A 26,991-nucleotide genomic window follows, 5' to 3' on the forward strand; every position below is an offset into this window, starting at 1 on the left:
GGTCATTGCAGAGCTCCAACAACCAAAGCACCCTCCCAACTCAACTATATCACTGCAACAGCTTCCCCCAAACAGCCATTCTGTTGCTGGTTTAGAGCAGAGAGGATCGGGGCTATTTTCTGGCTATTTTCCCTTAGCCAGACAGACGGATGCCATCATCTATTAAGATGTTGACTCGTGTGCTTGGTCTGCATCTAGCTTTGAGAACACTGCCAGGTGCTCCTCCACTCTCTCCTTAAAACCTTGGGAGATGTTGTCGCAGTGTAGTGGTAGATACTGGCAGTGCAGCCCATAGATGTGCAGCCCTATTCTGTATATGGAATTCTTAGTGCTATGCTTGAGCATGTAGGCTCTCAATCAGTCAATCAGTTTATTCCTTTTATGCCTTTTTTCCAAGAGTGGGACTGAACACATTTTGCAGGAAAAAAAGAGATACAGATAAAAACCACATATAGTTTCAAACATATAAAAAGATTAAAATTAAATTAAACTGTCAATAAAATTAACATCATATAAACATTGGCTGCCTTCCTGGTCAATAATTATGGTGTCTTAAGACTGCTTTACTCCATCACAGATCACTTTGTTGTTGTTGTGCATGCAGTGACCTAAGGTTTTCCCAAAACTTATCTTTTCCACAATGCAACTCACACACCAACATGACCGCTTCCTAGTTGCTGGAGAATGGGAGAATGAGCAGAGGTATGTACAGTTCTCTTTCTGTAGTTGGACAGGCTGTGAAATATTGCCACAGTGTGGCCAGCTATGGAAAGGCAGCTGGACACATCTGTGCCCATCTTTCTGCTCTCCAGAAACATGGAAATGACTGTACTGGTGACTTGGGGCTACATGCAGCTAGAGAGTTGTAGCCATGTCTCCAGAGGTACATCTCCCTATGTAGGGTCTCAGCTCTCAGTTCAAATGCATAGATTAAAAATATCTGGGTGACCCAGTGAATTTCATGACTGCATAGAAATTGGAATATTGCCTTCTCTAACCCTAATCTATCCATTAAACCACAGTGGCTCTCTGGTGAACTTAGGCCCCATTCCCACTGGCTTATAACATGGATCAAGACTCAAATTATGGGGGCATTGTTCCCATTTGAGCACGCATTCGATCCTCATTGCGCCAATTTTGTTCCCATTGGAATTCAGATCTGATCCCTGTGTAATCAATTTTTCCTGGAAAACCCGAATCAGTGGCGGATAAACCAGATTAATTTGACTGTATTTTTTCAGAGGTGTTTCCTGCACCTCCTGAGTCTGATTCGGGGCAAATGAATGGGAATGACAAGGGTGTCTGAGTCGGGAACTTGGGAATGGGAGGAGCAGTTCTCAAGGGGCTGGCCTGGGGATGTCACCCACTTGTTCTCTTTCCTGCATTACGGGCGCCATTTCCCCCCGTTCACATAGCCTTTCCCCCGGTGGAGTGGGAAGCAGGGTAAGGCAATCGCATGTGTAGACAAATTTATTTTTTTTAAAAATTAAGCTTTCGATCGCCTAGGTCCTCTGTTGGGTGTCCAAACATAGCAAATTGCTACATTGACCTCCAAACATGGTAAACACATTACACCTCCCTGCAACTTCCCCCATCCTCCACATGCATAGATCGATGTGTGAGGAGATCCATTGAAGACCATTTTTAACTATTATTACATGCCTGCTCGATCGTCCCCCAGACAGCCCAGGGAGCAATGGGGGAGGCAAAGGGACTTGCGGGGATGGAGGCTCCTTCTCTTTTCCCAAAGGGACTCCGGGAAGACACAGGAGAGCTTGGGAGGCAAGGGGACTTGGGGGAATAGAAGCTCCTTCTCCTTTCCCAGAGAGACTGGGAAGACACAGGAGAGCCAGGGAGGCAAAGGGACTTGGTGGAATAGAGGCTCCCTCTCCCATTCCCAGAGGGACTCTGGGAAGACACAGGAGAGCCTGGGAGGCAAAGGGACTTTGGGGAATAGAGGCTCCTTCTCCTTTTCCCAGAGGGATTCTGAGAAGGCATGGGAGAGCTTGGGAGGCAAAGGGACTTGGGGGGATGGAGGCTTCTTCTCCGTTTCCCAGAGCGGAAAAGCGCCTGAGCGATTGATTGGCTGTGAGGTCAAGCACCTAGGCACTTGATTGACAGCTGCTTAAAAAAGAAGAGGTTCCGGAAGGGCAGTGGGAGCGGGGAGCAAAAATGTCCGCTTCAAATTACGACCGAGAAAATTTCAATGGGAAAGAGAACATGGGTCATAAAATCCCGAGTCTGTTGCACCCTTTCGTAATGGGAACGAGGGACCAGATTCGAATACAACTCGGAAAAAAGATCCGAGTCAGAATCGCAGTGAAATACGTTGCTTTATATGCCCAGTGGGAATGGGGCCTTAGTTTAACAGTCAGTAGCCTGCATATGGAATAGATACTCCCTCCCCTCCATTTTATTTTCTTCCATGGAGCAAATGCCTCCTACCTCCTTAAGCTGTTTGTGATACTGTCATTAACCGCGGCTAAAGCTGTAACCAGGTCTGAAGCTGTGCTTTGAAGGGGCTGAAGTTTTAAAGCAAGGAGAACATAATAGCCAATGACAAACTGCTACACACTATGCACTGTGTCTCAGAAATAAATGTACTTGGGGTTCAGTTGCATGGAGTTTTCGTGCTTTGTGTACACAAAATTTAATTTCACCTTGCGTTGTCATAATGGAAGAGCCATCACACCACCACAACATTACATTTTTATTGATTCTTTATTAATGGCTGGAACATTCAACTTATTAACATGACATCTTGGCAGGAGAAACAATGTATACAGCTCTGCTGCCACTCAGTGGCAGTTTTCTGCTAATCTCCCTGCTATAAAATTCAGTTCCTTTGAGGGCATAATATAATTTATACACTGTAGTCCTAAATACCCTTTACCTGAAAGTAAGCCCCACTTAAATCTGAGTAGCCATTCCTAAGACTATATAGGACTATTCAGCTGCAAAGTAACTATTGTTTCCTTATTGTCCTGTACTGTAGTTAACCATTGTAGAGTCTGCTTTTAGTGACAGTGCTTGAATGTTTTTCTTCCAATAAAGGAGGACATTTCAGCAAGATTTTATTGCAACTTTGGCTTAAATACTAACTGGTAAGGGAACAATTATGTGATACTACCCTTCCCAAGCCAGTGTGGATGCACACACAGACAATACTTTTGCCGGTACTGTATTGTCTATCCCAGTAATGAAAAAGAATACCTTAGAAAGAAAAAAATAGAATCAACCAAAAGGATTTTTAAAAAAAGTATGGGAAGAAACCTTTCTGTGGTTGTGTAACTTTCTAAAAGGACTAGTGCTCAAGCAGGCCTAAGACCTTATCGCACACACATTCTGGGGACCGAAGGAGGACGCTCGTGTGCGCGCGTGCTGCAGAAAACGGGGTTTATCGCACACGAATACGTCCTCCAAGAGGCCCTGTTCCGTCCCCCGGTGCGCACCCGTTCACGTCCAGTCCTGACAGGCATGATTTTTGCCTGACGGATTACCTTCTGTCAGCAAAAAATCACGCCCGTCAGGACTGGACGCGAACGGGTGCGCGCTGGGGGACGGAACAGGGCCTCTTGGAGGACGTATTCATGTGCGATAAACTCAGTTTTCTGCAGCACGCACGCACACACGAGCGTCCTCCTTCGGTCCCCAGAATGTTTAAAATTGTGTGTGCGATAAGGTCCCTAGTTACCTGTCATTCTTATCTAGCCTAAAGATTAATGGCTGCTAAATCCATTCTTCTTTACATTTCTTTATGTTTTCTATGCTGAAAATATTCTGCCTATGCTGAACATTTTCTGTTTATAACAGTAACAAAGGAAACAAAGAGAGAAAGACAGAAACTGTGCTCTACTTTCTGCAAGTTGTTGCTTGGGAGTTCAGCAGACATATTTTTAGTATAAAGAAAGATGGTGTGAATGAGGCACCATATGAAATGTCACCTTGATTTTAGGGCAAGCATGAAAATCACATAGTCATCCTGAGGTTGTTGGACTACAAGTCCCAGCAGGCCTACCCAGCATAGCAGTGGTGAGGAATGCAGGGAGTTGCAGTCCAAGAATGCCTACAGGGCTTAAATGATTTAAGTTCAGACCAGAAAGTATGTCCTCATTTTGAAGAAAACACCAGTTTTTAGCTTCCCCCTTTGTAAAACAGACATTCTTTATATCAGCCTTTCACAACCTGGTATCCTGTAGGTGTGTGGGACTACTCTGCAGCTATTTCAGAAACCAAATCATATTCTCAGCCAGAACAGCTAATGACCATGCTGACAGGATTAAGGGAGTTATCTGACTCAGCCAGGGACATCAGGTTGACACAGGTTGAGACTATTTCAGCACAAATGAAATGGTCTTTTGGTTGGGCTACCATGGCCCAGCAATAGGATACTACTGTTTTCATGCCTCCAGCTAACAATTTTCATTTTCTCACTTGACGTAGAAATTGGTTTGATATAAAATTTTCTCTTTCTACCCATGTCCAACATATCCATATCCAAGGCCTAACTGATCTAGAACAGTGTTCTACCACCTAGTATTTACCAGATGTATTGTCAGCCCTCCATATCCATGGATTCTTAATCCATGGAGTCAAGCTTCCATTTTGCCATTTTGTATAAGGGACACCATTTTACTGTGCCACTGTATTTAATGGGACTTCAGCATCCATGGATTTTGGTATCCACAGGGGAGAGGGTCTTGAAACCAAACCCTAGCAGATACCAAGTAGACACTGTTCTAGTTTACAATTCCTATCACTCCTAGTCAGCATAGTCCCAGGCCAAAACATCAGAGGGAAGTATATTGGAGAAGGCCGATCTAGACCATGTGGTGAGGTCCCCACATCCACAGCTTGTTCCTTCATAGTTTTCCAGCCCAAATACAGAGTTAAAAAATCATTCAAAGAAATCATAGCAAGTCACAGGGACTAAAACAGAGATGTTTTGATGCATGTGACAAAGCTCAATGCTACATTTTTGTTTCTCTCCCTTCTTTCCTTTGTCTCTTTCTGGTATGAAGGAAAGATGATACGAAGAAGAACTGTTATCCAGCGCTTCCAAGGTGATGGGAGACCTTGTCCTTCACAAATGGAACAATTCAAGCCCTGCCCAGTAAAACCTTGCTATCAATGGCAGTACAGTCAGTGGGCTGAATGCAAAGTTGAGGTAAAATAGATGTTTGAAGCCTTTCATCCTTAAAATGTTTTGAATGAAAATCACACATACAAACATTACTGTTTATAAAGTACCTCTGAACATTGTCCCTGACCTTTAGCCTTGCTGGTTGGGGTTGATGGGAATTGGAATTAAAAAAGCATGTGGAAGGCCATAGCTGTTCCCCATCCCTGCTGTAAAGCAGGCTATTAGACATCATGGGACTTAGATGTCATGAACAGTCTGAACATCCTTAAGTGGAAAACAAGAAAAGGAAAGCAGTTATTGCCCTTGACATCACTTATTCTTGCCAGATGAAAAGTTTACCTGAGGCACATACATGGTGCAGTCCCATGAGGACTGTGCAAACTCAGAAACCACACATGCAAGCATTTGTTTAAATAACCCATGTTAAAATCTGCCTGAACTTGTACAGCTGTCTTGCTGTAGGAAAGTTTCCAGCTTGGGTTTTTTTTTTCTGGTTATGGTTCATATATAAGGCATACAAATTTTAGCATAGAGGCCCATTCAGATCTGTAGTACTATCACATAAGGTCCTCTTACTAAACACTCCCGGTAGCATTTAGCTCTGCCCTGAGTAGCAAATCTGAAAAGCAGGAGATGTGGAGTAAACTGAAGCTATAACATATTTCAAGGTAGTATCAGTCCAGCCAGCTTGTGAGCAATGGTGGTAGCAGTAGTTCATCAACACTTTGGAGGCCATAATCTCCCCAATATTGAAAAGAAAAAAAATGGCTGCTCCATTATAATCATAGTGTTGAATCAGTGAACCCAAAATCCGGTCAGTAATAGAAAGATAGGTGTTTGCTTCTTTGGAATGCTTTCACCAAGTGTAGAGAACCTGTAGCCCTCCACATATTTTTGGACCCCCTCTGCCCAGCTCCCCATGGTCACGCTGGTGGGGGAGTAGTTCATCAACATTTGGAGAGCCATAAAATCAGCAATCTTTTCCACCTTTGGAAAGAAACAGAGTGTAAAATATCAAAAATCTACAGGACAGTCTAATACCAATTGTATGAATTAATCTTGGTTATTTTACATACATTTGGCCTATTTACAGTGTAGTTATATGTATGCCTGGTCTGAACTACATCTCATTTAGTTCAGTGTGGTTTAGTCCTAGTTAAGTGTGCATAGGTATATTCACTTACCTGGCAGAAACACCCATTGAATTCATTGAAGCCTACATTTGAGTAGGCATGCATAAAAGTGTACTGTTAGTTTGGATTTCAAATCTAGGGCAAAACTAATTGATTTAGCTACTGTAGGTCAAACCACTAACATATGTACTAAGACAGCTAAATGGAATTCGTAAGATTCTGCTGTCCAATAGTAGGGAAACTCTGTTAAAGGTCTATTAAATTGTGTCCAGCTTTCCCTTTCTCTTAATATTTTTATTGCTTCTCATTTTCCAGGATGCTCAGTGTGGAGAAGGAACAAGAGTCAGAAATATTTCCTGTATGGTCTATGATGGATCCAGTGATGATACTGGCAAAATAGTGGATGAAGAATTTTGTGGGGAAATAGAACCAGTTGTGGATGGGAATAAGAAAATTGTACTTGAAGAAACTTGTACCTTACCTTGTCCAGGTAAACAGTTTACTTGCCTGGGTGCTAAACCACTGTTGGTCACACTGTTGAATAATTTTACAGGGGAAAAAAGCTTAAAATAACACATACTTCACTGATATAGACAATGCAACCTTCAGTTTCTAACATCAAGTCAGAATTGCTATTAGTCCCTGATTAGCCATTGATTTAAGGTGCAAGGATGAGGAAACAGATTCTGATCAAACTTTTTGCAAAAGTGCCTCTCTCGTTACAATTTAGAACTGGATTCTCCCACCAAATCAGAGCAAGTGCTACAACAAGCTCTTATTTATTGCTCCTTTTCAAGGTAATCTTTAAAAGAAGAGTTGTGTCTAGAGTGTTCTTCACTCTATTTGCTCAGGAAATGACCTTTGCTTGAATAGCCCCATAACTCACCAAAGAGAAGATTAACTGTCCTGTGGGGATGGGTTAATGATGCACACTAGTTAATGTTTCCAAAGATCACTACATGCTCACCTATTATACATACTTCGTTTATTCAATAATTCATTTCTTTACACGATTTCTTAATGTTAGCAAATAAAGCGCCTTCATTAAGGCACCCTGTTAACATAGAGCTGATTTTATTTGTTGTCAACATAACATAGGGCAACATGAATTTTTAATAGTCCTTTAGTTGAAATAATTAAAGCTCTAGGCTCATTTGTAAGCCTGGATGCCTTTTTAGCTTTATATAGGACACTATTGGCAGAAACGATTTTAAAGTAATCCCACATTTTCTTAACATATTTAGTTGTGTATGCTTCTCAAGCTATAAGGAGCATTGTAGATTTTTATAAACACTTGTGTTTCTTAGTACAAGACATGATTGGATTAGTCAGAAATACTTTGTGCCTTTCAGTTTATGAAAACCAAAATGTCACATACCCCAATGAATGATCTTTCTGTTCTTAACGAGTAATATATGAGTTTGAGCAATCCTGTCACAGTCTTTGTGGTAACATACAAGGGCTTGGATGACATTTATTAAAAACTAAGCTTGGGCAAGATATCAACACTACATGTTGCAGTTAGATCATCTTGAAAAATATTTCAGGCTAGGATTTAAGGTTGTCATATGATATTGTAAATCCTTCCTGTTACTAGTATCTTCAGTAATGCTCCTCTTCTCCCCTTGCCCCCCCCCCCCACCACCACCATTATTGCACAGGTGACTGTTACTTAAAGGAGTGGTCAGAGTGGAGTCTTTGTCAGTTGACCTGTGTCAATGGTGAAGATCTTGGTTTTGGTGGAATACAGGTTCGATCACGAGCAGTGATTATTCAAGATCTGGAAAATCAGCACCTCTGCCCTGAGCAGGTTTTGGAAACAAGGCAATGTAATGGTGAGTCCTGAAATCCATAGCCAAGTTGGGGGTCATTTTATGATATTTATACTCTGTTAGAGAACCAATGTGGCACAGTGGTTTACACTTTGATCTAGAACCTGGAAGACCAGGAATCGAATCCCCATTCAGCCATGGAAACTCACATAGAAACTGGGTGACCTTGGTCAAGTCACACTGTTTTGGCCTTAGAGGAAGGCAATGGCAAATACCCTCTGAACAAATCTTGCCAAGAAAATTGCATGATAGATTTGCCCTAGGGTTGCCATAAGTCACAAATGACTTGAAGGCACACAGCAACAACACTTTATAAAGTCAAGGTAGACCAAATGAATAGAAGAGGGAATTAATGCATTTGTACAGATACATGAAGAGAATACAGTATCTGCCTACTGCCCAGCAATGTGGGCAGTATGCTGATTGTGATTCCCATCACAGAGAGGGAAGGGGCAGAGTTCACTGGCGGAACATGCACTATATGTTCAGGGTCCCAGGATTCCAATCAGCAGAGCTGCAAAATACCTGAAGCCTTGGAGGCTGCTTCCACCCAGGCCAGACTATTTGTTTATAGCCTATCTCGGTCCCAATAGCAGGTCCAAGGTAGCATGCAACTCAGATTGAGACAAAATAAAGCTTTTTTTAAAAAAAACAATCAGTCTCATAAAGAGAGCTAAAAGCACACAGTTATTTAAGGCGCCTAGTTAAAAACAGCATGGATTTAAAACAATTTAAACATATTGAACACATACCACTGAGGGCTTTATCACACCAGCATCTTTTGTGCTGCGGTTGCGCAACCTAAACATAAAATGCTAACATACTGGCATAGGAGCAGCCATCACCACCATCATCGTCATCATTATTAAGCTTAATTTATATAGCGCTGTACATACAGTTAAAATAGATAAAATCGATAAAATAAACCTGCCTATTGCATACATTCTACAAAAATAATTAAATATAATACATATTAGTACATGTTAACATTCAGTAAAATAAGGCAGACAACAAATTAAAATAATATCAGATAACAATCAAGCAATCAACACGCTTCTTCCTTTTGCAGGACTGGGGTTGCTGTTGGCATCATGCTCCATTCCTGTCTTCTCCCTTAACCCTTCTCTCCCTCTCTTATGCCTTGCCCAGCATGCCTTTCGGGTTTTTTTTTTTAATCCTAACATTTTTCGCAAAATTATAATGCTCCACAGATCCTATGTAGTCCCTTTAAACAATTTTTGAAACTTCGGTGCTCCGAAATAGTACAAAAAAAGTTGTGGGAAAAATTAAAAAGGAAAGGGGAGGAGAGAAAGGAGGAAGTAGGGGTCAACCACACCACATGATTTCCAATCGCACAACTGCCATGGGAATGGCTTTCTGCACTAGCAGCAGTGTGTGATTAGCCTTTCATTTACAGGTTTCCCCCTTGAATGAAAAGGCACAGGTCAGGGATGGAGCAGCTACAGGAGGGAAGTGGTGTAAGCGATCAGTGTTGCCGACACCACTTCCTTCCTGTGATAGAGTCTCCTTCCTTGGAGGTCTTTAAACAGAGGCTGGATGGCCATCTGTCAGGGATGCTTTGATTTGGATTTCCTGCATGGCAGGGGGTTGGACTGGATGGCCCTAGTGGTCTCTTCCAACTCTACGATTCTATGATTCTATGATTCTATGAATTGCAGCTTAAAAGCCACTTGTGATAAAGCCCTGAGAATAAAAGTACAACATCCTCTATTTAAAAACCCTTCCATAGCAATCAGTTAATAATCAGTTTAAATACAAAGGTCTTTACCTCTGAGCAAAAAGAAACTACAGAGGGAGATAAGCTAACCTTCTGTGGGAATCCTGGGACTAGACAATACTGGATAAGCTATAGTTATCATGTATATCGGCCTAACTAATTTGAAAACAATACTAGGTGCAAAATACAGATAGAAGATTATTAAGAGGGGCTGGGCATTGGCAACATGTATTGCTGAGAGTAAAACAGCTGCACCAGCTCATGGTCCATTGTTGAGTCCAATTTAAAATATAGATGCTGACCTTTACAGAAGTCCAAGGCTCAGGACTGGGGTACCTGTTGTATCATCTCTTTCCATATGAGCCTTCTTCAAATGACCCAGCCATCTTAGTGGGTGACAAGTGTGGAAAAGGGTATCTTTTGTGCTGATCCTCCAGTTGTGGAATGCTCACCCAGGACACAAATTACAACCAGTTTACCAATGCTTAACTTCTCTTCCCTAAATAATAATAATAATAATAATAATTATTATTATTATTATTATTTGAGGCAGAGTTTGGAAATATTCTCAGAATCCCCTAGCCAACATGGTCATTGGGCAAAAAGGGAAATGTTTCCAAGCTCTGGTTTGATTAATAAAATTCAAGATAATACAGAAATGAAACAACAGGTACTGTATATGGTTCCAATAGCTATGATTATCTTCAAACCAAAGGGAGGATCTCTTACAGCTTTACTGTTTTCACTCCAGATGGTCAGTGTTTTGAATACAAATGGATGGCCAGCCCATGGAAAGGATCTTCTCGGACAGTATGGTGCCAGAGGTCAGATGGTTTGAATGTTACAGGTAATTGTTTTTCTTCATTCATGTTCCTGAACAGACTCGGCCACATTTATTAAAATCAAAAATAAATACAAATAGTCACATGCTCTTTGCTCTGGATAAGACCTCACAGTTTATATTAGCATTGAAATTCCATCCGAAAGCTAGATAATTAATTAATAATAATTAATTAATAATAATAATAATTAATAATTTGTTTTATTTATATACCGCTATTCCAAAGATCATAGCGGTGAACAGCAAGTAAGCTAATTAGCAAGTAAGCTAATTTGCCCCCAACAGTCTGGGTACTCATTTTAGCAACCTCGGAAGGATGCAAGCCTGAGTCGAGCTTGGGCCCTTTTGCTGGTCTTGAACTCGCAACCTTGTGGTTTCGAGTGAATTGCTGCAGTACAGGCATTTAACCACTGCGCCACCAGGGCTCCATATAGATATACCAACAATGCAAGAACAGCCATGCTGGATCAGACTTAAGGGCTATTTAGTTCATCATTCTGTTTTAGTTGTCAGATGTAGGTAGACAGGTACATCAGTTGCAGAAATCACATACACTTAGGCTTGACTCATTATTGTATCAGAATGAATAGATAGATATAAACCAAAATTTGACATGTCAGAGATAGGAGCTTTTTCACAGTGGTATTTATACACTGCAGAAACAAATAGACGATTATTGTAATGTTTAGTCTTGTGTTAAGGAACATTCCCAGAATTCTCTACAATGTCCTGGCTTCTAAGAAATTTCATCTCAGGTGTATATTTCTAGAGTTCATTGATCTTACAAACATGATGCATGTCAATCATTGATTTAAAAACCTAGCAAATTCTCACAGTTGCTTAAACCATAGATTATTGGTGTGATCGGAATCCTATCATAGGATGGAAGAGGTGACTTAACAGTCATTTAGTGTGTTACATTAGTGGAACCTTAATGCTCGCAGTTACATTAGTGGAACGTTAATGCTTGCATGTTTTGATATGATCATAAGTGATTCAAAACTTTTAAAATCTATTATTAAATTTTAATAACCACTTGTAAAAGCTTGTTTATTAGTTTGGACTGGCCTCATGTTCTTGAGATAAGGTAGGATGCAAGTCAATCATAACAAAGTAGGTCCTTTTGGTTTGTTACAATTATGGATTAGTAGCATTAGAGAATTACAGCAAATCCACCTGGCGGCTTACTTTTTGTCAATTCTGTTTCTTTATTTAGGTCACAGTCCAGTCAGACCTAAGCACTTTTATGTTTTATTGATTTCAGTTGAAAGGCAGCACATCCATATGCTTCTCCAAGTGAAATCACTGGAACATAAAGTGCAATTGTGGTTGAATTCTATCCATAAAGATTTATAGCCTGTGCCTCAACTGCCATCATTAAAGGAGTTTACAACATAAATAAAAATAAAAGGTTGTGTCCAAATTTCTTTATGTTCAGAGTACACTCATTAAAGTCAATGGGACAAGTTGTGACTACCTTACATCCTAAAGATTTCAGTATGTTAAGGAAGTATAACCAAATTTGGATCTACCAAAGGATTCTTTTCAGTGTGGATTTATTTAATAGACCAAATGAGGGCATTTTGGCCCTCCTGATGTTAATAAATGTTCACTCCCATCATGGCTCACCATTGGCTAGAATTCATAGAACTGATAATAAATTAGTGCTAACAATATATGGAGGTTAATAGATTCCCCTGCCCTTCTTTAGCTTATCTCAAACAGTTCCAGGGGGGTTCCTAACCCTCAGAAACAATTTTTGGGAAAGCTTGAAGGCTTAAATAAGCTGCCCAAACTAGCATGAGTGGAAATGCTTTCGACTAAAGTAAATCCCCCATTGGATACAATGGTTCTCAGGGCCCATTGGCCCAGCGAGAAGGTTTTGCTGGCCTCTCATTGGAGAGACCAGAAGATTTAAATAAAAACGGCGCACTTTGTGTGGCCGTTAGACAGGGAGGGGTGGGGCTAAGCCTGTTTAAGGCTCTCCTGCCCTTGCCTCCCTGTCAGTTCTGAAGAGCTGGCCCACCCTCCCACCTTGACGACAGTGTAAGATTCATTCTGGTTGCTTCGGAGCCAGGTAGGAATTTTTGCCCTTGTTTTCCCAAGGTTTTTTTGCCTACCCTACACTGCTGGATGAGGAATTGGACGATTGGCTTGGGGTGTGGCCATAAATAGGCCTCATGCATAGGCGGGGGGAGATAGTCGGTTCGGTAAGCACCTCGGCACCCTCCTAAAGGGTGAAGGTGGGTCTCTGGAACAGAGGTTTACGTCTTGAGGCTAAACACGAAGGGAAAGAGACTTGCCTTGGGGCGGGCTTGAGATTCAAACCCTCACTTAAGTCTTGAGAGTTAAGTGGGGAAGTCTTGGGTTGGCCTTCCGGATGAGGGCTGGCCAGGGGCAACCCAAATTATGGATTGCCCTTGGGGCTCAGGTGTTTTCGCCCTTTTTGGAAGCTGGGGAATTGGTCTTGGAGCAGACCATCCGACAGCTGTTCCTACACAAGGTTCTCCCCCCTGGGCTTGTAGTTCTCAAGAAATAAAGTTAAATAGGTTGAATTTTAATAAAGTTGCCCATTTTATAACCCAGTTCTCTTTGTCTGGTCTCGTTATTTAATGAGTTGGTCAGCAATTCTATACATGAAATATAAAATGTTACAGTTTTCAAAAGCACAGATCATCACAGCAAAAATAAATCTAAAATAAGAAACTTGAAACAGGAACTGCCCACTACTATATCCCAGCAGCCTATTTTGTGTTGTCAAGAGGCCACCAAAATAAATCACCCTGCTAGTGATAGTGACTAGTCACACCACAGATGGTTAGAGCATTCAGAGTACTACAGTATCATCTGTGAGTTTTACTTACATTTCCCAGTAATTTTCAGAAGGGAAAGGCTGGAATCCTGTTGGCACATTACACCACAACTCCAGCAGCAGTGCTATAGCTAGTGATGGCAGAAGAGAAAAGGCCATGTGTGAAAGAAGCAAGTGAAAAAAGCTGTGAAAGAAGGAAATTATTCAAAATGTAAGCTGCTTGGACCTGGCTGATTTTGGCTAGCATCCTGTTTGTTACTCCTAACAAAAGTAGGTCTCTTGAATCAGTTGCAGACTAGTGAGTTAACATTTAGGTAAAGCTCACTGATTGAACAGTTCTGCTCTAGTTGGGACTAAAAACAGGATTTAGGCATTTGTTTCCCATTCCCTGTCACCAGTGTGCAACCTTGGAAAAAATACAACCAGTAGCCTAGTGCACCAGTTGGATTCCAGTCATTATGTGTACTCTCCTGAAAAAAATTTTCTTGGGACACCATTTTCTGCATTGATGGTATTTTGTTTAGCTGCGCTGGAACTACCAAAATATCAATATACTATCCCATTGATCTTTGCTTAGACTGCTTTGTTTTGACTCGCTTTTTAATTTGTTCTACTTCTACCACAGTATAATTGTTCTAAGTGGCCTTTTTACATCCAAGTGTTACTTTTGCAGATACCTTAATTCAAAATGAAACAAGTGATGAAGCAGCAGTTTCCTCCTGTAGGCCCCGAGGCGGCTGACATTTTGTAACAAGGGTGTTTACAGGCATGTGCGTCTTATGTGGGGACATGCAGAGTTTACCCCATTTCACATGGCAGCTAGCAACACTGATTTGGGTCACTGCCAATCCTTTGGTTAACACAAGCTACCTAACTGCATCTAATTGCATCTGTTGTTATCAAGATTTCATCATTGTTTCTCACCAGGACACGGGCATGATTATTTCAAGATGGTTGGGCATGCAAACAAGATTGTGGAAGCAAATATAAATTATGTATATAGTGACATTTAATCACTGAAGCTATGCACTCTTTTGCAAAAACAAAGGGAGATAACTGGGTACTTTTCAACAATGGCCAAAAAAAATGGATCCTGACTCAAAACAATGATGAAAGCTTGTGCTTTTATTGATTTAAAACAATAACTGTGCAGCATTCATAACAATATAGCCACTAAGAATTAAGAACAAAATGTGGAGAAAGGTTAGTCTTAAAAAAACACAAATATTTGGTATCATTTGTCTTACTGTTATCTTTGTATAAAAGATCATTCTTGTTTAGAACTCGGTCCACTCAAAATTAACAATATAATGAAAACAAATTATAATTTGTCTTACTGTCATCATGAATCAGAACAACTTGTGCAGCAACCTTTAAGGTGATGGTGCTATAAATGATTCACCTGAGGAATAATGTTCTTTTTTCCCCTTTCTTCAGATAAGAGCGATTCAGAGAGGCATGGAAAGTTATAGCCATGAAAAAACAGGCATTGTCATTAATACAACAGATGTTCATATAGGGGAAGAAAGGACAGTTTTAAAGTGTTCATAGTAACCTATCCTATTCTTTCTGTGGGGCCTGTAAATTTGCCCACTGGTTGGATGATCTAGCTGAAGGCCTCTATGTTGTAAGGGGACCATGATTTCCAACATACATCACCTTTGTTAGTTGGCCAATAATATTAGTGGTTGTTAGCAGTAGTACTGACCTGCCAAGAATACAGCTCTCAAATTAGAAATCCAATGATCCCCAGTACATTTCCAGTCAATTGCCTGTTTGAGGCATTAAAACCAAATTGCCATCAGACATAGCAACATTCCTTATAGAGTGATACAGATAAATCCATCAGATGCTAGTATTCTTTCTATGAGAAATTGTGACAGAGTAGAAGAGCATCCTCTTCCATTGTGGTATGTTTATATATATATATATCCTGGCTGTTATGGAGTTTCAACAGTGGTGAGGAACAGGTATGTCAAAATATAATTTGTTTTGTTCTGCAGGAGGATGCTTAGTGATGCGCCAACCAGAGGTTGACAGATCATGTAAGCCACCCTGCAGTCAACCCTATTCTTACTGTAGTGAGGTATGTGCTATTGTGTCATAGAAACATGGTGTTCCACCAGTGGCCCCATTAACATTTTGATACATTATTTTGGATTGGCAGGGAAGTCAAAATTCTTTAAAATGTTTACTTGTGAGTAATATTGCAATAGGGAATCACAGTTTTTTGGTTTTTTTAGGGAGAGAGACTAGATTTCAAGAGAAAATTTAGCTGAGAGACTAGATTTCATAAGGACATTTCCTACAAGTGTAGAAACCATGATAACATGTTTGCTTAGCCCCCATTGCCCAGGAGAGAAAGGTGAACCATTACATGGGATTAAACAGACTACAGCTTTATTCAAGGAATGTCTATTTATCCAAAGATCAATGTAGAGGAGATAATTGTAAGCTCTTCCTGTGAAATGTTCTAAGAGACTCAGCATGGATGACTAGCTGTAGTGAACCTCCAAGTCTGAGTTACCAAGATCAGCTCTACCATTAGGCAGTAGGTGGATAGCTCTGGCATTTTGGAGGAGAGAGCACAGCATGTGCTAGATGATCTGCCTGTGTCCCCATTCTCAGGTTCTTTGGCCATTGAAGGAGAAGCTATATCTCAAAAAAGAGAGGTTCATAAAGCTAGAGTAAGATACTTGACATACAGCATAAATACTTTTTCCCCCAGCAGTAAGACTCCATCTTGCTTTGCTTGGACTGACAATTCAGCTGTTTGGTTACTTGAGTAGAAAATGGACTTTTGTATGCCACTTTTTATTCAGTCACATAAGATGCTTGACAAAAAGTCACTTAAGATGCTGGGCAAACACAGCCCAACATAACTGACCTGTTAAAAGGCAAAATGTAGGAGCCATTTAGAGCCAACATGGTGCAGAGGTTTGATTTTTGGGCTAGGACTCTGAGAGACCAGAGTTCAAATCCTCACTGAGCCATAGAAACTGATGCAAGATGACCTTGGCCAAATCACATTCTCTCAGCCTCAGAGGAAGGCAAAGGCAAACCCCTCTAACAAATCTTGCCAAGGAAAACCTGTGATAGGTTCACCTTAGGGTAGCCATATGTTGGAAATGATTTAAAGGCACACAGCAGCAATAAAAAGCAGCAGCAACAATAAATGCTTCTTTACTGTCCCCATCAATTTTGTCACCCTATCAAATTGGTGTAGCATTTAGGCATCTTTTTATTATTGGTCCATATTATGTTGTACAGCAGTGAAAATGTATAGTTTTGCTACAGTGTGTAAAACACTTGTTCCTCTGCAGATTAGAACTTGTACTTGTGAAGAAGGGTACACAGAAGTGATGTCCTCTGATGGCACACTTGAGCAATGCACTCTCATCCCGGTGGTAGCCATCCCCACAGTGGAAGACAAAAAGGGAGATGTAAAAACCAGTCGAGCTGTGAACCCCACACAGCCATCCAATACGCAAACAGGACGAGGAAGAACTTGGTTCCTGCAGCCTTTTGGACCAGGTGAAGTTTAACATGAATAGTTAGTGCTTCTAAGTATCACCATTGAAGTACTTTTCATTTCATGAAAGCATGGTCAGTTTTCTAGAGTTTTGGCATAGTTTTTGCAGAATGAAAAGAGGGAGGTAATGCATAGAGAGCAAATATCTCATTCGCTCTACTAACATGATGTAAAAGGTAGTATGGTTTTGAGTCCTTTTAATGTCCTACCCATACTTAAGTATGTTTAACATTTAGGGATACTTTTTTTTACTCAAAATATTAATAGATTTTATAATTAAGCTTTCTTTTAAGGCACAGAATGAATATATCGAGAGCAAATGTCAAGGACTGAAGCCCATTAAGCCCCCTGACCTAGATTTAAGGCCCCTCTCCCATGTACTTACCCCACTGCCTGCAGACCAGGGCTGCATCTGCTTACCTACCTCCTCCTCAAGTGTGCTGCATATCTTTCCAAATTACTCAATGGCAGCTGGATCAACCAGGAGCATCTCCACAAGCAGTCAGTGGACAGGGGATGGAATTGTGTCTAGAAACTCCCCAGTTGTAATTGTACACTTGGGGCAAGAGATATTTCAGAAGGAGTGCTGGATACTGCTTCTCAATGCCCCAGAAGTACATAAACTGATGGAACTGGGGTTATGACCGTGTGTGTAATCAAGAGGATTCTGAATGAAAATGTAATCATTGCACAGCTTTGTGTCTTCTGTTGTACCAATGTTTTCAGTTAAGACTGATCAAAACGGGCCTTAGTTTCTTAGTTAGCATATGTAGGATTGCATTGTAAATCACCCCTATTTGACTGTCAGCACATAACACAGTCAGTGTTACAGGAAGCAATTATGCATTTTGATCATAAGAATGAATGGAAATCTAGCTTTGTTAAATATAAAATAATGAAAGTTTTAAATAATAACTTCATATTTATTTTATTTATTTATTATGGTATTTATACCCCACTCTTCAGCCCTAAAGGCTATCAGACTGGCTTACAAATTATTATTTTTAATTAGACGGTTCACTGCCCTCAGGCTTACAATCTAAAACACATGACACAAAAGGAGAAGAGAATGGTGGTGGGGAAGGGGATCAGGTCCAGAAGTTCTTCTCTCCTTCAGAGGCCTGGACCAAGGCAGATGGACTGGATGGAGGGCTCTTCTTAAGGATAGGCCCGATGGCGCTGAGCCTGTCTTTTCACTTCCTTGGGCGTTAGGCATATATATAGTTAACAAATTTGTCCTGAATTATTCACATCTTAGCTTGACACTTGAATTCAGATAATGACTAGAGCAGGTTTTGTTCTTTACTCTCTTGGTTGATTTGTGCTGCATATTGCAAGCAAAAATGTTGTCCCATTTATCAACTAAGTGATTTCACGCAACCTCTAAATTGCCTTCTTGGAGAGGACTTGTGCAAGCTTTTTAATATGCTCTTGATTTACTACATTATATATTGCATTTTAATCCATTCAATACTAACTTGTAGGCTAATGACTAACCTTAATTCCTTTTAGATGGGATGCTGAAGACCTGGGTTTATGGTGTTGCTGCTGGTGCATTTGTTTTGCTCATCTTTATTATTTCTATGATATATCTAGCCTGGTGAGTTCTTTCATCATTTATTATCTTTAAACTATTAATGTAAAAGCCATGAATGTGAAATTTAGCAACAAAGACAAACAGATAGATAGCTGTTCGACAGATAACTATGCCAATGGGACTTTGGCATAGTTTTGGAGACACCAACAATGTTTCAGAGACTGTTTTTATTAGGAGGGAATGTGAGGAGCTTTGCCAATGTGCTGACTGGTCTTTAAAACTGTCTCTGTATAGTTGAACAAACAGGGCACCATTTGCAAAAGGGGATATTAGATACCTCCTTATGTAAACATATAAAAAGTATATTACTGGCAAAACAAGGAATTAACATGTAATGCCCCAATGAAATCCTTGTCCCCCCTACATACACACAAACACACCTAAATATTTTATATTTTTGCCTAAAGTTTATTTAATGTATCAATTTTCATGGGAGCGCCATCACATTTGATAGTCCTAATAAAAAATCTGTACTTAGGACAAGAGGCTATTACTTTAGAACAATATGGAGAAACAGAATGGTTCCCAATTGCCAAAGGGATCAAGCAAGGCTGCATTTTATCACCCTACTTATTCAACGTCTGTGCAGAAAATATCATACAAAGAACAGGGCTAGACTCAGAAGAATGAGGACTGGAGGAAGGAACATCAACAAACTAAGATATGCAGATGAAACCATACTGTTAGCGGAAAGCATAATAGACTTGGAACAATTACTAAGGAAGATGAAGAAAGAAAGTGCAAAGGCAGGCTCATGGCTGGACATAAATAATAATAATAATAGTAATAATAATAATAGCCACAGAGAATCTACATAAATTGAGCCTAAATGGGAAACTGAAATAGTTAAAGATTTCCAGTATCTTGGATAAAACATTAATCAGAATGGAGACTGCCGTCAAGAAATAAGAAGACTAGGAATGGGAAGGGCAGCCATTAAATAACTAGACAGTATCCTAAGGTATAAAGATATACAACTGAGCACTAAAGTTAGAATCATCCAACCCATTACATTCCCCATCACCATGTGTGGATGTGAGAATTGGGCAGTGAAGAAAGCTGACAGAAAGGAAATCAATTTATTTGAGATGTGGTGCTGGAGAAGAGTGCTGAGAACACTGCAGACAACCAAAACGACAAACAAATTGGCCCTTGAACACATTATGCCTGACCTCTCCCTGGAAGCCAAGATGATGAAACTGAGGCTATCATACTTTGATCACATCATGAGAAGGCATGACCCACTGGAAAAGACAATAATGCTAGGAAAAGTAGAGGGAAGTGGAAAGTGAGGAAGATCCCATGCCTGGTGTATAGACTCAATCAGGGAGGTCACCAGCCTGAGTTGACAGAATCTAAACAGAGCAGTGGAAGATAGGGGATCTTGGAGATGTCTTATCCACAGTATCACCATGAGTCAGGGCTCACCCAAGGGCAGTTAACAACAACCATATGCAATAGTTGTTGTCTTTTTTTCTGTTATTATATTTGATTTGCCACAATGCTTTAGGCTGCTCAATACTTTAATTTCATTGTACCCCTGGTATAATAAATAATAAATTGTTTATTTATATACCGCCTTTCCTTGTAGATCAAAGCGGTGTACAACAGATAAAATATGACCAATGTCATAATACAATAAAACAATTTAAGAACAGTAATATAATTTTAAATCCAATATAAATCCAATATGGTATGTTTTTATTAACAAAGAAAACAGAGGAACAATGGAACTTTAGTACAGAGACAAATACTGAGCATCCTAGAGCATTGGGACAAATGCAACAAATATCTAATTTTAATGACTAACCCAGTGCCTACTTCCTTCCCCCAAAATACATACTTAAAAATAATTTGTCAGTTAGTGCTACAGGTTGCACTTCATAAGATATCCTGTGTGTTTGGCCACTTCAGATGCATCATGTGTATTTGGATCCAAGCATTGAAGATATTACAAAGGTGTTAATGGAGATAGACTGCAAAATGTATTCAAATGTTTATTGCATTCAGATCTGTCCTTAAGGATGTAATTTACAACTTTTTGTTCTTTCCATCAAAGCCAGAAAATACTATTCTAAATTATTTAAAGTTGAACAGATGAGTGTGAGTGTTCTCCTGAATTTGTGTGAGTCAGTATGTTAGGTGTTCTGAGAAGTGGTAACTTGAATTACAAAAGCAGTACAGTGGGCCCTTGGTATCTGCTGGGGTTTAATTCCAACACACACACACACACCTGTGGATACCAAAAGTCCGGAATGCTTAAGTCCCATTAAATACAATGGCATAGTAAAATGGTTTCCCTTAAATATAATAGCAAAATGGTTTGCTTTTTGGAATATATATATATTTATCCATGGATAAAGAATCCATACATATGGAGGGCCAACTGTAATGCTTTAGCTAAATAATTCATGCTTTCATGTAACTCATCTTGCCTGAAATGAAAATTAAAGCCTATTGTTATATAGTATGCTCATTGCTTTGATATCTGAGCTTTTAACTGTTGGTTTTACTCACTGCAGCAAAAAGCCAAAGAAGCCTCAAAGAAGACAGAACAACCGTCTGAAACCTTTAACGCTGGCTTATGATGGAGATGCAGACATGTAAAATAATGACTTTCCATTGACTTTAGTCTCTTGAAACTGTAGTGTTCAAAAAGAGCATGTACGTTGTGTACATTACAGAGCAGATGTTATACCACAAGACAAAAAAAAATAACTTCACAATGGCCATGGATATTCCAAGAAACATACTTTGTTCTAGACCATCTATCAGTACAGCAAATTCTGGTGGCAAATTTCTGTTGTAAGCACAGCAGCTGGAACTGTTAATGTGGCCTTTTTGTTTGTTTGTTTGTTTGTTTGTGTGGAAAAGGATGAACTGTAAAGCCACTTGTGTCTCCAGCCAATTGTATATGACTTATATTGACATCTGGGAGTCTTGATGCCAGAGCTCTTGGCAGCATTAAACTAGTGTACTCAGTAAGCATGAAGAGATCATACCAAGATGTCTACAATGCTTTATATACAACTTATATACTCAGTTGCACCATATGTATTAACCTGTCAAATGATTTACTGGCTGAACAGCATTCTAGTGCTTGGCAACCTGTTAATTTTAACTGAGAATAAGACCCATTGAGCAAGTTTGGCATTTTGGCAATGGAAGGTGGTTTTTCCCTGACCTGCCATCCATAAGAGTGAAGACTTGCAAAAGACTCTGTCCTGATACCCAGTTGCAGATACTAAAGCGCCATACACACACTTATTAAGGAAAGAAGCATTTTCAGGTTCACTATTTTATAGAAGTTGTCTGGAGAATTAATATCTGTGTGTACTACGTTTTTACTTTCTCTAACTCTCAAACTGTTGCCTGCAACTTTTTTCTACATGTAAGGCAATTTTTTGCACTATATTAGTGCAGCATGATATGCACTTATTAACTAGTATTGCCATAGAAACTGCCTCTTTTCAAAAAGGATGATGATGAGGACGCTGCATCTTTTCAGCCATCAAATAGACATTTTCCAATAAGTTCTTGAGTCCTAATGAGAGTAGAGATCAGTTTCTGGACTGTGACTGGATCAGACCAGCTAATAATACAAGTACTGTTTATACTATTTCTTGTAACAACAACTGTTTTGTAGTTGAAACCATGGCAGTAAACGTGTCTACTTTTTTGATTCTGTCCAACTTATACAGATAATAGATTTTCACATTGATTTCTAATTACTTTGAAGGTTGTTTATGACTAGATTTTTATATTGCTAACTTTGTAAAAAAAGAAAAGAAAAAAGTGTGGTTGCCCTCTAATCTTGAGGGAAATATTTGTCTAAACAATGTTTCCACTTATGTTCAGCAGAAATAATGCAAATTAACTATTTATTTTTCTCTTGCTAATGGAAAGTGTTTCGTTGTTGAAGAACTAATAGCTTTGTCTCTTTCCACTTGGGATAACCTGGTGTATTCTTGACTTTTTTTTTCATCCAGACTCATCAGTTAATACAGCCTATATGAAGATACAAAAAATGGTACACCGTGTTCCAGTTTCCTAATGTAAGCAGGGGGATTCTAATGCACTCTAGAGCTGATTCATCTAGAATGGCTGTCCTATTGATAATCCTGGGAGTAGAATTGATATTTTCAAGAATTTCTTTCGATGGGGCAGCACTCCAATCCAGTGTCATTCCATGAGTGTATCCAGAGCTCTGCCTGATGTCAACTTTTTAAAAAATACTCCTTGCAATATAACTACTTCCAGCTGCTTAATTTCTTTCAGTAATCTCTTCTGTTCAAATGGGTTTTCAGTGTATTACTAAGATGAAGCCTATTTTGCTGCTAGTGCTCCGTGACCTTTCCAAGATACAAGGTCATTCTTCCCAAGATAGCATCTGTGTCTGTCTTGATCTAGTTATAAGCATATGAATAAGCAATATAATTAATCAACTTTAATCAGGCATCTGTTAAAACAACATTATTGGTTTGGTTTCTCAGGTGTCTGTCAATAAGCTAAACTGTTCCTAATGTGCCCAAGATGCCTGGGTCATTATGCAGTGATCATTAAAGCCAATATTATCATTTGTTTCTGGCCAAGATAGCTACCTAAATGGACAAAAAGGGAGGGAAAGGATGCTTTTTGGTACTATTCTAAATGGTCCTGGGTATGGGTGAAGCTCCTCTTCAAAAGCCCAGCTGGCTCACATCAAGCATATTTCTTTGTTTTGTTGTTGATTTCCACACACCCACCCCAAATAGGTTCCAATGGGGAGATGATCACTTACACCAACTCCAGCCTGTTATAGAAGGGGAAATCCTGGGGCTACACCTGCAGATGAAGGAGCTTTGGATCCAGAGTCATTTTTGTTCCCTCTCTATCCCAGAATTCCAAATTTTGAGGCCTACTTCTAGTGGGAAGACCACTACTGGTACAGTTATACCTTTTCTCTAGGTTAATGTGGCATCTTTAGAACAGATACAATGCCCAATACTAGTGGAGAGACACCACCTTCCCATTCATCTTCAAGCAGTCTGTGCAGATATGGGGATAAGAAATGCTCTGTCCATTCTTCACCCCAAAGTTATAGTCACTATCTTGATTAACTTGTTGAGAACTCTACCCTAGACTCCCACCATACGCTTTATCATCCTCACCCACACAATGTCAACAGTAGTCCAATCTCAAACTGCTTTTGTTAAAAATAAGGATTAATCATAATTTATGGCATGAATCTACAATGAGCTGTAAAAAATAGGGATGGAAAAGGGGAAAAAAACAGGGAAAAGAATTTTGCTGGATTTGATAAGAACCAATTTGCTTCACCCAAAACTTGTTCCAAGATGAAATGCAGCTTGTCTCAAAAAATCCACACATTTGCATGTCTTGTGGAGGCATTTTGTAGGAATGAATGACTAAAAATGCATAAAGCCAGATATGTAGACACAAACATGCCTCAGCCAGTGAAGAAAGTGCATGCACTAAAAGCATTAACAAATATATACATTGGGAAAATATGTAAAGCATACAGTTTTCAAACAAAATATTACAATCTAATAAAAGTATAAGGGCAGGATGGGAATTCAAATAAGATTCAAAGATATGCTGTGAAACAGAGTAAAAGTTTTTCACCTCCCTAAATCTAAACAGCTTTGAGCAACAATTCTTTAGAAAGCATGGTAGTATGTTTTAAAATAAATGTGAAACACAACCATCTTATTCATATTAAAGCTGAAAACTAAATAGATAATAGAGAGGTGGGCTTGTGGGATTTGTTGTCAAAAACATTTGGTGAGGCAAACCCATTCTCCACCTCTGTGCTCCTGAATATTTAGTTGAACCTTACTATATCAACAATGCAACTCAATCCATGTTTACTTGGCAGCAAATAGTGAGGTTTACTCCCAGGTGACATTGAAAACATCAGATGTGTGCACTCTGATTTTACATGAGCGAGTTTAAAAAAAAGAGGTGCATGAAAGCTTACAACCTGAAGAATTCTCTTTCATTATAAAGAGAGATAATTATTTTAAAAGATTATTGGAGCAGTAGGAAGTATACAGTTGCAGTCTGGATTATGTTAAATCTAGATATCAGAAGGTAGCACTGAAGCAGTAATTTTAAAAATATCTGTATAAAAATAAGTTACTTTTGAAATGTATTTCTACAAATCCAGTGCCTAAAGCAGCTACTACAGTAGATTGTTGGTTTGTGAAGATAATGTTTTCAGTGATCAGCTATCTTTAATCCATTACGACACTAGCTGAGTAGACATTTTCATCTAGTGGCCATTTGCAATTTCTGTTTTAAAACTGTGGGTTTTTAAGATTGCAGCATCTCTTCTGAGTCCTGAAACCATTTCTCCCCAACGTTTCTGATTCTGCACAAGCTAGATAATATTTGTTACAGCAATCTGCTTTCAAATCCCTGTTAAAGAAATTGTCAGCATTTCCACCCCTTTACCACATTTGCCATTGCAAAAATGATTAATTTAAAATAATATTTGTACACATCAGTGTATAAATCAAGCATCTCTGGAAGGAAACAGGTTTGTCTTTCAAATCTTTTGTAAATTGTGCTCACCCAAATTTTTTAAAAAAAATTATTTTGCCTAACTTACACTGCAATCCTATATATGTCTACTTAGAAATAAACCTCATTGAACTGAATGGGGCTTACTCTTAAGTAGAGGTACGCTAAGTAATTGGATGGGGCTTACTCTGAAGTAAGTGTGTATAGGACTGCAGCCTCAATTTACTTGAATTTTATTTTATTTTATTTATTTGTAGAGTGTGAAGGCAGCTGTCTGGGGAATGTTTACCCTTTTTTTGTTAATTTGTAAATGGTGTAATGCATTTTTTTATTTTTAAAATTATGTATATTCCTTTTTTTAAAAAAATGCACAAAACATTTTACGTACAACTACTGCGAATTTGTGTATATTGTCACCAAGCTTTATTCAGTTAATGCAGATTACATCTGAAAATGTAAACATACTTACATTTTCATATGTGGTATTTGTACATAACTGAGGTAATGCAGACAATAAATATTAACACAAAAGTGGTGTGTGTGTGTCTGTGCTATAACTGTTATTCTGTCACAGAGTGATAACCAGAAGCCCTCCTTAAATGCTGCAATGCAAGTGGGTACTTGAATGCTCCACTCACTGGTCAAGATCCTACTTCAAACATAATTCCCTATCCATGGAGTTCTGTTTCCTCTCCCCAAGACTGTTGGCTGACAGTTCCTTGCAAAGGCTCATGCAACTGCTTCTTACTGATGGAGAAAGGAGGAAGGGAAGAGGCAGTTCATAAGACCAAAATGTTGTTTGTATGGGCTTATAGGAGGGAGAAAACAAGGGCATAATCCTTTTCTCTTGGAATAAAGACTAGGTACTTCTTAGGGGTTATTCTGATGATGAAAATATTCCAGGTAGAATCAGCTTTCATTGGCTTTAATACTATCAGAATGCTTGTCTATATGAGAGATTTTAAAAGGCAGTCAAAAGGTCATTGAGCACAAAAATACATTTGAAATATCTCCTCCAGGGAACATTAGGTGACAATGGTTCCCCCTTCCACTATGTGCTGACGTTTCCTAGGAGCATGTGCATGCAGTGGCCCTTCTGTAAATATGTGGTCTGAAGGTGTTCAGTAAGAAATGGACTCTGCCTTCACAATGCAGCAACATGTTAGCATTCCAGAAACAAAACCACTTGCTGTCTCCAACAATTGCTAGTTCTTAAAAGCATAACAAAAATGGCTTAAAGTAAGGATTGGGTGATTATATGTCCCATGAAAAAAAAAACTCAGCTTGTCTGAAAGATTGCCAAATTAAGTGGATGTCATGGGATTTTAAATAAAAAATCACAGGCTTTAACGGCAAGATGTTTGCTGAATATAAATGTTTTGCACTTCTTAGCACAATGCATCCCTCCAAAATTAAATGAGGGTTACCTGGGAGGGAGTGAAAGGACAGGCCCAACGCCATCGGGCCCAGCCTCGATTAAAAAGAGCCCTCCCTCCAGTCAATCTGCCTTGGTCCAGGCCTCAGAGGGACAGAAGAATGCTGGACCTGATCCCCTCCCCCCCCACCACCATTCCCTTCTCCTTTTGTGTCATGTCTTTTTAGATTGTAAGCCTGAGGGCAGGGAACCGTCTATTATCCCCTCTGTTGTAAGCCACCCAGATTCCCAGTGATTGGGCGGCATATAAATAAATCCTATTATTATTACCCCATTTAAGTACATCAGCAGAAAAACAAAAGTACAATTTTACTGGGGCAAAAGGAATGAGGGAAGTGGACCAGAATGACATACCCAAGCTTTCCATCCTGAAATACTAAAACCCACCTCACAGCCCTCCTTA

General features: G+C 39.5%; 1 protein-coding gene across 3 annotated transcripts in view; it reads left to right on the plus strand.

Moving 5' to 3' along the window:
• LOC149309854 (thrombospondin type-1 domain-containing protein 7A-like) overlaps positions 1-25,580 on the plus strand; it is a 358,854-nt gene extending 333,274 nt beyond the window's left edge. For all 3 annotated transcript variants that reach the window (XM_089533152.1, XM_089533150.1, XM_089533151.1), the window contains 8 exons: positions 5,022-5,167; positions 6,592-6,766; positions 7,938-8,111; positions 10,598-10,693; positions 15,503-15,585; positions 16,823-17,033; positions 18,544-18,631; positions 21,151-25,580. In XM_089533152.1, coding sequence (XP_089389278.1) covers positions 5,022-5,167; positions 6,592-6,766; positions 7,938-8,111; positions 10,598-10,693; positions 15,503-15,585; positions 16,823-17,033; positions 18,544-18,631; positions 21,151-21,235 — 1,058 coding nt within the window. In that variant the 3' untranslated portion in view covers positions 21,236-25,580. The remainder of the gene's footprint in view (positions 1-5,021; positions 5,168-6,591; positions 6,767-7,937; positions 8,112-10,597; positions 10,694-15,502; positions 15,586-16,822; positions 17,034-18,543; positions 18,632-21,150) is intronic.
• The last annotated feature ends 1,411 nt before the right edge of the window (positions 25,581-26,991 follow it).

Source organism: Sceloporus occidentalis, unplaced genomic scaffold (assembly GCF_023333645.1).
Source record: "Sceloporus occidentalis isolate IW3139 unplaced genomic scaffold, rSceOcc1.0.p SCAF_7, whole genome shotgun sequence".
NCBI lineage: Eukaryota > Metazoa > Chordata > Lepidosauria > Squamata > Phrynosomatidae > Sceloporus > Sceloporus occidentalis.